At 52.3% G+C, this 14,486-nt stretch overlaps 1 protein-coding gene across 1 annotated transcript in view; it reads right to left on the bottom strand.

The window, feature by feature from the left end:
- DYNC2I1 (dynein 2 intermediate chain 1) overlaps window positions 1–14,486 on the bottom strand; it is a 45,702-nt gene that overhangs the window by 13,132 nt on the left and 18,084 nt on the right. The window contains exons 8-16 of the mRNA XM_065883636.1: window positions 12,158–12,223; window positions 9,494–9,571; window positions 8,717–8,942; window positions 7,437–7,533; window positions 6,167–6,296; window positions 4,743–4,854; window positions 3,945–4,036; window positions 2,570–2,699; window positions 602–774 (exon numbers count right to left, since the gene is read on the bottom strand). Coding sequence (XP_065739708.1) covers window positions 602–774; window positions 2,570–2,699; window positions 3,945–4,036; window positions 4,743–4,854; window positions 6,167–6,296; window positions 7,437–7,533; window positions 8,717–8,942; window positions 9,494–9,571; window positions 12,158–12,223 — 1,104 coding nt within the window. The remainder of the gene's footprint in view (window positions 1–601; window positions 775–2,569; window positions 2,700–3,944; window positions 4,037–4,742; window positions 4,855–6,166; window positions 6,297–7,436; window positions 7,534–8,716; window positions 8,943–9,493; window positions 9,572–12,157; window positions 12,224–14,486) is intronic.

The following is a 14,486-nucleotide window of genomic DNA, read 5'->3' as shown; positions in this document are numbered from 1 at the left end:
ACGGACTTGAGGATATGGGGAGGGGGAAGGGTGAGCTTTGACAGGGCGAGAGAGAGTCATGGACATATACACAAACGTAGTAAGGTAGATAGCTGGGGGGAAGCAGCCGCAAGGCACAGGGATAATAGCTCGGTGCTTTGTGACAGCCTGGAGGGGTGGGATGGGGAGAGTGGGAGGGAGGGAGATGCAAGAGGGAAGACATATGGGAACATATGTATATGTATAACTGATTCACTTTGTTATAAAGCAGAAACTAACACACCATTGTAAAGCAATTATACCCCAATAAAGATGTTTTAAAAAAAAAGAAAGCTCTACAATATCCGGACCCACTGCAGCAAGCCGGGAAGCACACTTCTGGGGTCCCAGCGGCGCCAGAGCCCATGTGTCCATTAAGTCACAGGCACAACAGTGCTGAACGCCAGGGACTGAGAGGCTGCAGTAACCTGGCCCCTCCGTCCAGCTGGTCCTGCCAACTAGGAGTTTCTGCACCTCGTCACCCTGCACACATCTGGGGTGGCAGGGACAGAAAGCAGTGGCCTTGGAAGCCCTCCTGGTGCCTGCCCTCTGCTAGTAACACCACGGCTCTCCCGGACTGTACCTTCGACTCGCATATCAGGACCTTCTGGGGCCCCGATGGCTGCCAGATGTCCCACACGCAGAGCACGTATCTGCCATCCAGCAGGGGCGTGAAGGCTTTCCCAGGTCGCCCGTGCACGGACACCACCATCCGCCTCTGAACCTGAGAGGCATGCAGGTAGGATACTCTCCGGTCTGAGGATAAGACAAGAAAAATGTTTCTGCATTTAGTGATCTGCCAGAATCCACGTTAAACTAACATACTTCAGATTATTCAGATACATTTCAGCCTAATGAAGAAATAAACATGGTCTTTCGAAGATGCCCGCACCTGAAATCGAGGTTTTTACAAATGGCCAAGCTCGACTTGAAAACGTCCAAGTTGGCCTCGTCTGCTAGAAGCCACCCTCCTCCGCACTCGGCACAAAGCGGCCTGGGACTCCGCTGTCCATCAGCTACTCCCACGGGCCCGTGGGAGCGCAGGTGACCTGGGTGGGGCATCACAGCTGCCCCATCAGTGCCTCCTCCCCCGGCAACGGGACCCTGCCTGACACCCATCTTCCTCCTGATATCTGTCCCTCAGACGCACTGTCTGTTCCCCTCGTTCGGTCCACTTACAGAGGCAGGATTTGTCTGTCTGTCCACTGTGACTCCAAGGCCTGGGACACTGCAGACACTCCTGAGTATCTGTGGCACCCAGAGAAGAATGAGTGGGCCACCAGCGCTGCGCGTTTCCTGGCGATGGTGGCATCGAGCGGACTCTGTGAGGGTCCCGGGTCACTCCCTCGGAGCTCAGCTCCAGGTAACGTGAACCAGGCCCAGGTCAAGGACACCTGCCGTCCCAACCTCCTCTCCTGTTACCTCAAAACTCACTTTACTAAAACAAAAGAAAAACCTCCAATCTGCCCACACTCGGAACTAAGGGGCAAGTTCCGGACAACACCCGTGCATCCTCTGTCTCTAACTAAGGGCTCTGGAACAAGCACACCCGGCCCCCAGCTCTGGATCTGTGAAGCTGCCATCACTCATCAGCTCCTGGAGGAAAGGACTGCTTTAATTCCTGTTTCTTGGGCTGCAGGGGGAGGTGGTGGTGTGGACAGCTGTATTTTGAATGCTATAGATGCAATGATTTATTGTTTTTCTAATAGGATAACTCTTACCTTTTAAAAACAAAAATACCCTCAAACAACATGAGTTTTTTAAATTAACAATGCCATTTGTGCTAATGGTCAGTGCAGAGGCATGGATACGAATCTAGATCTCTACAGCAGGCAGGATAGAGGAACTTCTAGAACAAGCGGCACCAATGCACCGGGTCACGCAGGCCCAGAAGCACCAGGCACAGCTGACTGCGGGGCCCCTGCACTCCTTGCCCTTCTCCACGCAGACCAGGACCGTGGTTGCCACCCAAGCCCTCACCAGACACTTGTTTTAAAAACAAGGAGGCGACCCGCTTAAGCAATTTACACTTGGTCACGCCCAAGCAGTTTGTTTCGTTTACGACCACATGCAGTCACGCTCCATGTGTGATGACACGGGCTTCACTTTGGTGGATTTTATGCTCTGTAACCACAGATCAACTTAAATCTAAGTCAACGCTGGGCTAAGTTAACCACACGACTCCCACCCGGACGCTCCCTCACGCCGCTCCCACCGTTCCTCTACCCGTGAGTGCCCATCATTCCTGGAACACACGCGCTCGAGTCTGCAGAAGCTGGACCTCCGCTCCCTGTTCAATAATCCCCCTGCTAACACAGGGTGTAACAGTAAGGGTCACTGCGTCAACGTCATGCTAACACAGGGTGTAACAGTAAGGGTCACTGCCTCAACGTCATGCTAACACAGGGTGTAACAGTAAGGGTCACTGCCTCAACGTCATGCTAACACAGGGTGTAACAGTAAGGGTCACTGCGTCAACGTCATGCTAACACAGGGTGTAACAGTAAGGGTCACTGCCTCAACGTCAATGTTGACTTTGAGGACCGCTTACTTTGAAGGAACGGCAAGCTGGTATTCAGCTGCGCGGAGCTATCGCTGAAGCGCAGGGGGCAGTCCTGCGCCCGGGGTGTCCAGGTCGGCTCCGACGCCACCCGATCCTCTTCAAGCAGAACCGCAATCACCTTCCAGAGACACATGAGCAGTCCTTCTTCAACACTCTCAAATGGACTCATCTTACAAGATAAAACAAAGCACTACCTAATCTTACCTGTTTCTTAAAATAACTGCCTAAGTCCAAGATATCGTATAAACGGACAGAATAAAATTATTTTGTCCTTTCCACACAATAATAGAAACTACCAGGTAAAGTTCCATTAACATAAACTCCAGAGCCATTATTTAACACTGGATGTCATTTTTCATAGTAAACCTTTTGCTAAAATAACGGGAGTGGGGCAAGGGACCCTCCAGCTTTCCGAGAAGAAACAGGGGCATGGAAATGCCACCTACAGCACCACTTCCTGCTCACCGGGCTGCGGTAAGGACCCAGTGTGACAGCAAATCACTGTCACTGCCCTCATGGGTCGTGGGTCACGCTCAGGACGACGATGGGGAAGAGAAAGGTGAGGTGGACTCGGGAGAGGTGCCCACTGAGAACAGACGGGACAGGGCGGGAGGCCCAGCAGTGAGACCAAGGTCTCCGACCCCGGCCGCCCCTGCTTCCTGCTCCAGCCCACCTTTCCTCCACGTCACCGGCACCCGAGTGTGTGAACCCTCACTGAGAGCGGCTGACGTCACGTGCAAGCGTGTGAAAGCACGGTCGTATCTCGTAAAGAACAGACGCTCCGCCACGCAGCTCGGAGACCAGCACAGGGCTGAGGACAGGCTCATTCTGAATCTACATGTCAGGTTCATGTGTATTATACTTATCGGTGCTTTATACTTGAATTCTGAGCTGACGTGGAAACAATACGAGACAACTGAAGAAACACAAACGCCGACCTTGCACTTGATGTACTGAGAAACATTACGGACCCTGATCCTCTTCCTCCAGGGGCTCAAACAGAAACACCCACGCAGGACCAGGATGGTGACCGTGGTTTGCTTTGACATAATTGAGGGGTGGGTAACGGGGCTCAAGAGGTGAAGGGCTGCAAGCTGGGACCTCTGAAGCACGCAGCGGCCACCTGCCGCCCCTCGACCTTTGTACGGACTTTGAAGATTCCATAACCAGTTTTTAAAGTCATGAGTTTACTAGTTTCAAATACCCTAGATGTGTGCTCACCTTGCTGACTTTGTATGTCTGTTTTTTAGTCTATATTCATTTTAAAATGCAAGCAACCAACGTTACAGTACAGAATCCAAACACACAGACAGTGCCTGCAGCCACAGAAGCTGCTGGGGTCCCTGCCCAGGGCAGAGCGCACCTGGCAAGCGGCCCGGAGGAAGCTGCACAGGCGGGGCGTGTTGACCTTCGGGACGACGGCGGCGGCATCAAGGGGGCCGCTCCGCTCACTCCCTGAAAAAAACAGCGCACATGAAACCAGCCAGCGCGACTCTCACAGTCATGGTCGCACACGTCAAAGGGCGTACGAGTGAACCAGGAGCCCTGGAGGGGAAGCCAGGGGGTTCCATCTCATCCTCTAGATCGCCTCCTGATTTCTCAGAAGTCTGTAAACAGAATCCTACCTAAAGCATCAGTTTATCATGTATGTGTTACGTTTAGGTGTGTTATTTTCTTACGATGAGGCTTCCCTGAGGAAAGGGAGTAACAGAGGTAATTCCTCAGAAGGAACAATCCACCACCAGTAAAGCAATATTTAGCACATAAATAACCGAGGAGAACCCAAGGTGAGCAGAACTCTGCATATTCCAGGGGCTTCCATCTGTCTTGATATGACATACCTGGAAAATGTACTTAAAGATGAAACTTCTCTAAGAATGAGAACAGACTACCCCAAATTAAGAGCAGAGAGTGTTCTAGAAGCCCATCTGCAAAGTGCTGGTTTGGCACGTGGGCTCTTTCCTTTCCATTTAGGAACAAGTGTTGTGAACCCTGATCAGGGCCCAGCCCAGGCCTCCAGCTCCACGCAGGTGCTAAGGGTGGTGTCTGGAAGAGCTCTGGTGTTTCCACAGTCACGTGGTGACAGCCACACTCGAGACGGAGGAAAGAACAAGAAAGGGAGTGAACACAACTCCCAGGGTCGAGAGCAGAGGCTGGTTACCCCCAGACACGGCCACGCCTTCCCCTGGGTGCTGGGTCCACACTTCCTGAGTCTCAACCTCTTCAGTCTGGACATTCCTGTCCACGTTATCTTCATTATACTGAACGTAGGCCTGAAAAACAAAGCTGGGCTGAATTAGCTTTGGATCTCAACCTCAGAGCCATTTCTCATTGCTGAAAACAACTAACAATTTTTAAGTTAATGATGACAGTCTTCTAGTCTGTCAAAAGTAAGCATATGGCATAAATAACAATCATGCAAAGACTGGTTGTGTCTTAAACATTTGATAAATATGGGCCTAAATTTCAAAAGCGTTTTCAAAAAGTCACAACAAACAATTCAGCTCTGGCTTGAAAAGATGATGACCTAGTCCACCAACACCCTATTCTCTTAGAACACAGCAGCTTTGCAAAACCAGACACAAATTTATTTATTTCAAAAATGTACATGCTTCAGCAAAGACAGTTTTGATACTAATAGCTTTAAGATGAGGAAAACAAGTAAAAGAAGTTAGATAGTCTGCTCAAGGTCAGAGTGAGTCAGCTGCAAAGCCAGGGTTAATCAGTCAGCTTCTTAAATTTCCTCCTGTGATCTTCTCCCCAGTGAAAGATTACTGACTGATATATCCAAGAGCATGTTGATAGGTGCACTGTGGGGACAGAAGAAAAATGTCCCAGGAGATCCCTGACTCCAAGACTTCACCACCTTGGGAGGTGGACTGTCACACAGTCAACAACTGGAAGTACTACAGGGAAAGACAGGGCTGTGTGGGTCGTACTGTAGCAACCTTGGAGCCAGAGGACACAGCGGAAGTCATCGGGAAGGGGTCACCTAGTTGCCTAGAGGGCAGGACAAGGACAGAGAGCAACAGGCAGGTAGATGGCAGGAGAGGCTGCGTGGCCTAAACCAGGTGATGGAGAAAAACAGGTAGATGACAAAGGGACCTGGCAAGAAGGATCCACAGGCAGGTGGTGGGGGGCCTGGCACAGGAAGACCTTGAGAGGAGGGTGAGGAGAATGGAACAGGCAGGAGGGATACTGAGGTGAGCCCAGTGTCTTGGGATTTGGGAGGCACTCGGTCGCTGATCTTGGAGTCCCTACATGCAGGAACATACGTGCAGGCCTCGGAGGCAGTGCAGGACGCTACAGCCCACATGAACCCAAGCAAGTGATCCGAGGTGACTTCCCAGTGACCTTCAGTAACCCCCCTACTTGGGGCTGTCCTCAGGGCTTGGGAGCGATCCACATCCGTGCCCAGGAGCCTCCAGGGCGCCGAGGACGCTGGCACAACCTCCAGGCAACGAGCACATGACGTCTGCGTCCCTCACAACCACTCGCAGGTCTAACGTCCGGAACAGGGCACCGCGCCACACGAACTCCTGCCAACGCACTGCACTCGCACTTGGTAGCTAACCCTGTGCTCACCTGCTTGGTGTTTCTTCTCCCAAAGTTTCGGATGTACATGTCGTACTCGCTCACTGGTGGGAGGTCCAGGAGGGAGAAGGTGAAGGAGAAGTCCAGGTCGATAAGCCGGAGCAGCTTCGCACTGCGTGTCCTGGAGACGAGACGACGTGACGTCGACCACGTGCAAAGGGAAGAATGGGCCGGGGCAGGGAGCCTCAGGAGGAGCTGGTGGCTCCGGCCAAGGGGCTCGTGAAGGTCTGTCTGGTGGGAGCCTGAGATACTGACAGTCACTAAGGTGGGAACTCACGCGTGTACAGCGAGGCCCCGGGGCTGAAAACCCCACCTGTGCCGTCGGCGCCCTCAGGCCCCCATCCCACCTGCCCGCCACCCACCCCGCTCTGAGGGACGCGTCCAGCCAGGCGAGCCCCTGTCCACCCTCACCCCCGCCTTCATCTGATAAGACACTGGAAGAGCTGTGCTGCTGCAGAGGTTGGCGGCCATGAGACCCGGGGGCGGAAGAGCCCGCTCCGCCAGTGCGTCTCCCTGGCCGATCCCACTCTCTCTAAACCTATTGCATCCATCCCAGATCTGGGTGGACTCTTACATCTGCTCCCAGACTGTACTGGGAGTACAGCAGACCACGGGCTGAGATTCTGTTCTCCACTTTCATGAATCTAGGAATTCTGCAAATTTCTGAGTTCACAGTCGTGTAAGCTTGGACTCTGACGCCTGGTGGCCCTGGCTGTTCAAAGCTCACATCCACCTCCACCAGAGGCTAACCCGGGGCCTGCGCTTCATCGTCTACACAACTGGCCTGCGGCACCCACGGAGGACATCAACACAGGAGGCACAGCGCCCGGGCCAGCGTGGGGCTCTTCACCCACGAATCCCCAGCTTCCTCACGCGAGAAACAGAGCGCTGGCCCTGAGTGACGCCAACCACAGGGTAGGAGGGGGCAGCACCACAGGCGCAGGCTGGGCCAGGCCGACTCTCTGCTCGGGGTTCCGGCCACCAGCCTCGCAGGCCCCTGACTGTGACGCTGCCGCAGCCGTGACGTGGGGGCTCCCAGGGGCCCCCAGAACTAACGCCAATGCTAGGGCCGATTTTGTCTACAGCACTGCACACCCGCACCAGGACACAACATCTGGACACAGGGAAACGGAGCACAAATGAAATCACGTGCCTGAACACCAGCAGTGAAAACAAAACAAGAGCTAATTTTTAAGGGTACGTTGAAGAAAAGTGTATTAAAACTCCCTAATTCCTCCTGCAAAGTTCCCAACACACCTACTTTTGCTTAAGGGCCTGAGTCCGACTCTTCTGGCGGCGTGAGGCTGTCGCAAAGTCCAGGAAAATCCCACAAGCAGGGGTTTCGGAGGGGGAAACGTCTGCAGCTGCACACAGACAAAAAGCGTTTTCGTGACACTGAAACGTTTCTTCAAGCAAAAGGAATCAAGAGTAAACCAGCCAGAAGCATGCATACCAATTACGTTCAGTAAGGTCTTTACACATAACTAGTGTTAAACATCTTCTACGAGCATTTAAGAACCACTCCAGCTACCGTCATCTAAAACTTTCAGCGACAAAGCAAAACTTCCTACGCATGTGCCAATCACACTATGTTTAGAAATATTTAAGAATACACATACAAGGCAGCCCTCCACTCCCGCCCCACTCTCCCCCTCCCCCTCCCAAAGCGTGTCCTCTGGTAAGGGAGCTGAGACGTGAACGCACAAAACAACTGAAGAACAGAGACAGATGCAACTTAATGCTGGATCAGCCACTCACTGTGGCAGAGAGAAAACAGGCAGACGCGGGCAGGGGTTCGTCAGGTCACAGGGTGCGGAGGTCGTTGGCCTGGTGACCCACCATCAACTGCCGAAAGCTCCCACCAGGACGGACAGCTCGGGCCCTCACCCTCCCATGCAGACAGCCTCTGTTGCCTCTATCCCCCAAGGATTTCTGCGCTTCCCGTGCAGACTGACCGCCGTCTGTCTACACATTTATTCCAGTTGTATCTTACTCTGTCTTCTCATTCCTCTTGGATATGTGTTTGAACTCCTGCAAAGAGCGTGCCCTCCCCTGCCGTCTCACAGCTTGATCAGACCCGCCAGGCACAGCCGGATCCCAGCCAGGCACAGCCGGATCCCAGCCAGGGCACCAGCCTGGAGGCCGCGAGCAGGTTGCCGACCGAGCGCCTCCTGCTTCTCATCCCTCAGAACACCTGGCACTCAGGACAGTCAGGAGCGTTTATGAAAAGAACTCTCCTACCCTTACAAGTAGCCCTATCACACCCAGATGCCAAGAACTTCTGAGCGAAATACATTTCCAATCTCCTAAAGAAAATCGCCGGGAGAGGACAGCTCCCTGGGGAACAGACCCTGTGCCGCCACGCGGCCCCTCTGACACACCTGGGGCTCCAGAAAAACAGCAGCCTGTGCAGCTGACGGACGACACGGCGCAGGGAAGGAGCAGGGCTGCGCCCAGGCCCCACGCGCCGAGCACCTGCCGGGCGCCGTCACGGGGGTGGAAGGGCCGGGAGCGACACGGGACCAGCATGCACTCACGTACCCGGCCCCGGCCCCGGGCCCCTGCCACGCTCCGTCTGGCCTTGCTTCTCAAACAGCTTCGAGGACAGCTCGCCGACCCGTTCATTTTCTGCGTGGATGGCTTTCTGAATTTCCTGTATCTCCCTCCTTCTGGCCAGAGGAAGCTCTTCCGCTGTCTCTTCTGATTCAGGCTCGTGTGCAACATCGTCATCGTCCCCGTCACAGACCTCAAAGTCATCCTCGTAGCCCTGCAAATGTAGCAGACACGCACACAGGACAAAACGCACAGCTTACAGCCTGAAACAGACGTGGTCCTCAGTGTGGCTCAGGGCGACTTCTACAGCTCACAGATTCCCACATCATTGCATCACAGATCTGTATGAACTGCTGCGTTTGTTTTTCTGCACCTGTACAAACTCTACAGAACTACGTACACTGAGCGCTCTGAATGAACAATAACGTGCAAACGCCTTTGTGCTGAGAATGGGAGTGTATGTGCACATACACGTGTGCTACATGCATACTCCATGTAGATGGACACGTATACATGCATACACACGTGCACATGTATGTACACATTTGACTGCAGTGCACTAACAATAGCTTAAATAGAAAAACCACTTAATTACATCATATTGGTCAGCAACGGTAGACATAGAGCAAACTTTTTATAGGTGCCAGACCTAAATCAAACAGCTAAGGAGTATTGAGAGCAACAGAAAGAAAAAAAAACTATTAAGTTACTGATTTTAGAACAAATTATCTTTAAGCTGAGAAAATTTTAAATTTTTATACCTACTTCAAAATCATCTTCAGAACCGGCTGCACATTCGCCAGCTCCAGCATTTCCTAAGTCGGTGTCTTCCTTTTCAATTTCCTAGAGTAGAAATCAAACATACAATTAAAATATTCAATCATAAGTTGACTCTTGCAAATCGGTTGGGAAAATACATGTTTTCTCAGATTCACTTGATGTTGCTAATTTTAAAATTCAAATATCTATAAAATGAACATAACCTAATTACAACTCTTAAAGAAATACCCTAACTTATAAGCATAGCCAGAAAGAGAAAACAGTGAACAATCATATTCTTTTTGGGAAACCTCTATAATTCTGGTGGCTAAAGAAAAAAGGTGTGGTACTTCCCTGGTGGCGCAGTGGTTAAGAATCCGCCTGCCAATGCAAGGGACACGGGTTCGAACCCTGGTCTGGGAAGACCCCACGTGCCGCGCAGCGACTAAGCCCATGCGCCACAGCTACTGAGCCTGTGCTCTAGAGCACGCCAGCCACAGCTACTGAAGCCCGTGTGCCACAACTACTGCAGCCCGTGCACCTAGAGCCCATGCTCCACAAAAAGAGAAGCCACCGCAATGAGAAGCCCACACACCACAACGAAGAGTAGCCTCTGCTCGCCACAACTAGAGAAAGCCCGCACGCAGCAACGAAGACCCAACGCAACCAAAAAAAAAACCAATGGAACAAAATTTTAAAAAGTGAAAAAGAGAGAAGGTATTATACAAATAACCCACAGACTGGCATTCAGCACTGCCTTCCCCACTGTGCCTCTCATCCATGATCACAGCCCGGCATCTGCAGTTAAGAACAGACACACTGACACATGTGCTCAAGCACACGCCAGCCAGGTCCCGTGTGGCCCACCACAGCTCCAGTAACCAGGACCAGCAGACAGCCCTGCCCCACGAGCAGGCAGATGTGCTGCCCTGCCCCTGGCCCGGCCATCACTGACCACCGCCAGCCTCCATTTCTCCCCTGAAGTCTGAGTAAGTCCTGCAGTGGACGTGCGCTCAGTCGTGCTCTGCAGGTTTGGGTGGCTGCACGTGTCACCCTCAGGCCGACCCGGTCTGGGTCTGAGGGATGAGGAAGAGGGTGCCGGGAAGACGGAGCAGAAGGACGTTCCAGGTCTCCAGGGCAGGAGGTGGCAGAAACGAAATACAGGTTCAGGAAACTCACACTTTCCCCCAAGGCTGTTCCTTCTCTTGTCCACCTCCGCTCCCCCTCGCCCGATTTACTGGTGACATGGCACCTCCACCGCTCACAAGCCTACACACCAGGAGCCCGCCGGGACCCCGCTCTCCCCGCCCGCCAGCCGGCCCTCCGCCCCAACGCTGCCACCCCCCAGCCTAGCCCCTACCGTCCCTGCCGTGTCCCCTCTCGTGCCCTCGGAGTTCAGAGACAACCTTCTGAGCAGGAAATCTGATCACACCACACCTGCTTCATACCCCCACGGCTCCCCAGCACCCGTGGTGGACGCCCCAAGCACCACAAATTCAATCACCGAAGGGGCTTCCGTCTCCATCCTGGAGGAAGAAACAAAACATTCCTGGCGCCTGCAGGCAGGACAGATGTGGGGAGGTGAGACCCACCCGCAGGCCTGCTGCGGAGGTGGGCACTGCTGATCTGCCCAGGGGCAAGGAGACAACTCGCAGGCTTTCGGGTTTCACACAGGATAGATGTTGGGGATGGAGAGCAGAGGGTGAGCCTGCGGAGTGTGGACCGTCCAGGAGGGGCCGACAAGCTTGGAGCTCAGGAAGGGGGTGGGAAGGGCTTCATCTTCTCTCCAGAACCTAGTGCCCTGCTGTGTGGTGACCAATGCCAGGAAGTCAGTGATCGGAGCCACAGAGAAGCCAGCTGAGCCTCAAAGTGGACATTCGGTTCTGAGCCCGGGGATGAGGACGTGCCCCGCAGGCCCAGAGGACCAAAAACCTGCCTCACGAGCAGGTGCTTTGGGCACATCGTCATACAAAGTCACCGTACGTTATGGTGCATGACATGCCACGTGTACGGTACCAATAAACAGGACCCTGCTGATTGAGAAGAGGAACTAAGACAAACGTCATGCAGGAGTTTTAAGCAAAACTCATAGCATCGCAAGCTCGCTGCGTGCCAACAACTCATCACTCGGCAAGCACCCAGGGCCTCACAGTGCCCAGGGCGCCCGTCAGGGGCAGACAGGAGGACGGTGCCAAGGAAGTGTTCCTCCACCTCCCACGGGGGCCCCGAGCACACAGCCTTCTGCTTCACCCCCCAGTTTTGGAGAGAGTGCCTTGGCGTCACCAATGGCCTCTTACAGGAGGAAAGGGCCGTTTCCTTTGCCTCTGGTTTGGCTTTTGTTTTTGAAAATTATCTGCTACGTGGAATATGTCTCACTGACGATGGCCAGAACTGTGTCTCTGTGACGCCTCTGTTCAGTTTCTTCCATTCTCCCCAGACCTGCTTTCAACGCAGAGCAACAACGAGAAGGCTGAGGACGCATCCAGCCCACGCTCCTCAGGAAGCCGCACACCCAAGGGCAGTGGCGGGGCAAGCACGCACCTCCCCCTCCATCCTAACGTCCTGCTGCCTAAAAGAGGAGGGTATCACCCCCAGGAAACACACCGTGAGAGCCGGGACACGAGTGACAGCGCGCGTTGGGACAGAAGCAGAGACACGTCCTCTCCTTACCAAGGCCTCTTCGCTCCCTTGCCTCCGGTCCAGCTTCCACGCCGAGGGGCCCTCTTCGCGGCCATGCTGGGGGACACAGCACAGCTGGTCAGCGCAGAGGGACGGAGGGAGGGTCCCAGGGCAGCCACAGGGCCCACCCCCCCTCTCATGGGGACGCAGGTCCTTGCTCAGAGGGGCACTGGCGGTGTGACTTCACACAGGAACTCAGCTTCTCTGGGCCTCGGTTTTCTCTTCCAAGAAATGGGGAGAACTGTGAACCTTCTTCCTTGTGCCAGTGAGGTGGCAGGTAAAACGGGAGAAGCTGGCCATCCTGCTGTGGTCACTGGCCCCAGGAAGGCACAGCTCTCAGATGTCACTGCTCAAAACCATTTGGTGCCAAAGAGTGGGGAGTGCACAGCGTATCACCATGAAGAAAATGAGCAGTTTTCCACGTGTCCATAAAACTATTCTGGCATATTGTGGGCTCTCCATAAATGCTGAAGAATGTTGATGTTATAAAATATATGACCCAATCATAAGCCAGAATGAGCTGCCAAACATCTTCAAAATCACTTCTGGGCTCTCTCAGGGGGAAAAGACATCACATATTTTGCTCCTTTGGCAAAAAAAAGAATGTAAAATGTCTCATTCATAATTTTTTATATCGGTTACATGTTGAAAGAATAATATTTCAGAAATGTTGGATTATATATGTTATTCAAATTAATTTTATGTTTCTTTTTTAAGGTGACTACCAAAAACTAAAAATTACAAATGTGGCTCACATTGTAAGTCTAGTGAATAATGCTAACACTTACCAAAAACATTGGGAGACAGAAGGAAAACATTAAAAACTATATATTTTCATCCAATAATTCCAGTTCAAGAAACTTAGGGCTTCCCTGGTGGCACAGTGGTTAAGAATCCGCCTGCCAATGCAGAGGACAAGGGTTCGAGCCCTGGTCCGGGAAGATCCCACATGCCGCGGAGCAGCTAAGCCCGTGTGCCACAACTACTGAGCCTGTTCTCTAAAGCCCGTGAGCCACAACTACTGAGCCCATGTACCACAACTACCGAAGCCCGCGGGCCTAGAGCCTGTGCTCCACAAGGGAAGCCACCGCAATGAGAAGCCTGCGCACCGCAACGAAGAGTAGCCCCTGCTCGCCACAGCTAGAGAAAGCCCACGTGCAGCAACGAAGACCCAATGCAGCCAAAAATAAATAATAAAATAAAATAAAATAAAAGCCCTTCTCTAAAAAACAAAAAAAAAGAAAGAAAGAAATTTACCCTCGAAAAGTAGGAGGGAGATCTGTATCATTAGAACTGGAGGGGTTTCCACAACAAATCAGGAAAAACAGTATATGCTGCATGGGGTGTATGTGTATATAAAACAGAAAAGAAGGCATTCAAATCCCCCAAATATATATATCAAAATAGGATTGTGAAAGATAATATAGAAAAAAAGGGCTTCCCTGGTGGCGCAGTGGTTGAGAGTCCGCCTGCCGATGCAGGGGACACGGGTTCGTGCCCCGGTCTGGGAAGATCCCACATGCCGCGGAGCGGCTGGGCCCGTGAGCCATGGCCGCTGAGCCTGTGCGTCCGGAGCCTGGGCTCCGCAACGGGAGCGGCCACAACAGTGAGAGGCCCGCGTACTGCAAAAAAAAAAAAAAAAAAAAAAAAAAAAGAAAAAAAAAAGATTATGTGGGAAGAATTATTTGTAAGGCTAACTTTTTTTTCTAAGGTGTGGCTACAGCTAGACAGTAAGGAATCCAACCACTGCCCCAAACTGAGTGAATAAAACATCCTCACATCAAACAACACATGCCGCATGACCTGGTTTATGAAAGATTACTGTGCTTTCGTGTATGTACACGGAATAAAGGTCTGTAAAGACATGGCACGAGATACTAAGGACAGGTATCTCACAGGCCAGGGTTTCAGACAACTATCAGAGAGAGAAAACGATTATTCTTCACAGGTAACAGAAGCCAAAATCTGCTTGCCGCGTTATCTATAAGAAGACAAAAACCCAGGAAGTGGTTTGATAATAATTTTAACACCACAGCATACAATTCTAGAGATACCAAAGAATCATTCTGAAGACTCTTCTGATGATAATTATGAAAATGGCATACAAGATGAAGACTGGGAGTTGTGGTGTCCTGAGTGACACCGCATCACCGACACGTGCTTCTCGAGTACACACACACGCACACGTGGTCCAGAACATGAAACAGCTCTTACACCTTATGACTTGCATGTGCTTCTCGAGTATACACACACGTGCGCACAAACACGTGCTCGCACACCTAGTCCAGAACATGAAACAACTACGTAAGGAGCAGGGCCG

Source organism: Phocoena phocoena, chromosome 9 (assembly GCF_963924675.1).
Source record: "Phocoena phocoena chromosome 9, mPhoPho1.1, whole genome shotgun sequence".
In the NCBI taxonomy this organism is placed as follows: Eukaryota; Metazoa; Chordata; class Mammalia; order Artiodactyla; family Phocoenidae; genus Phocoena; species Phocoena phocoena.
The sequence above is the reverse complement of the archived record's forward strand: the minus strand, read 5'-3'. Positions and strand labels throughout refer to the sequence as shown.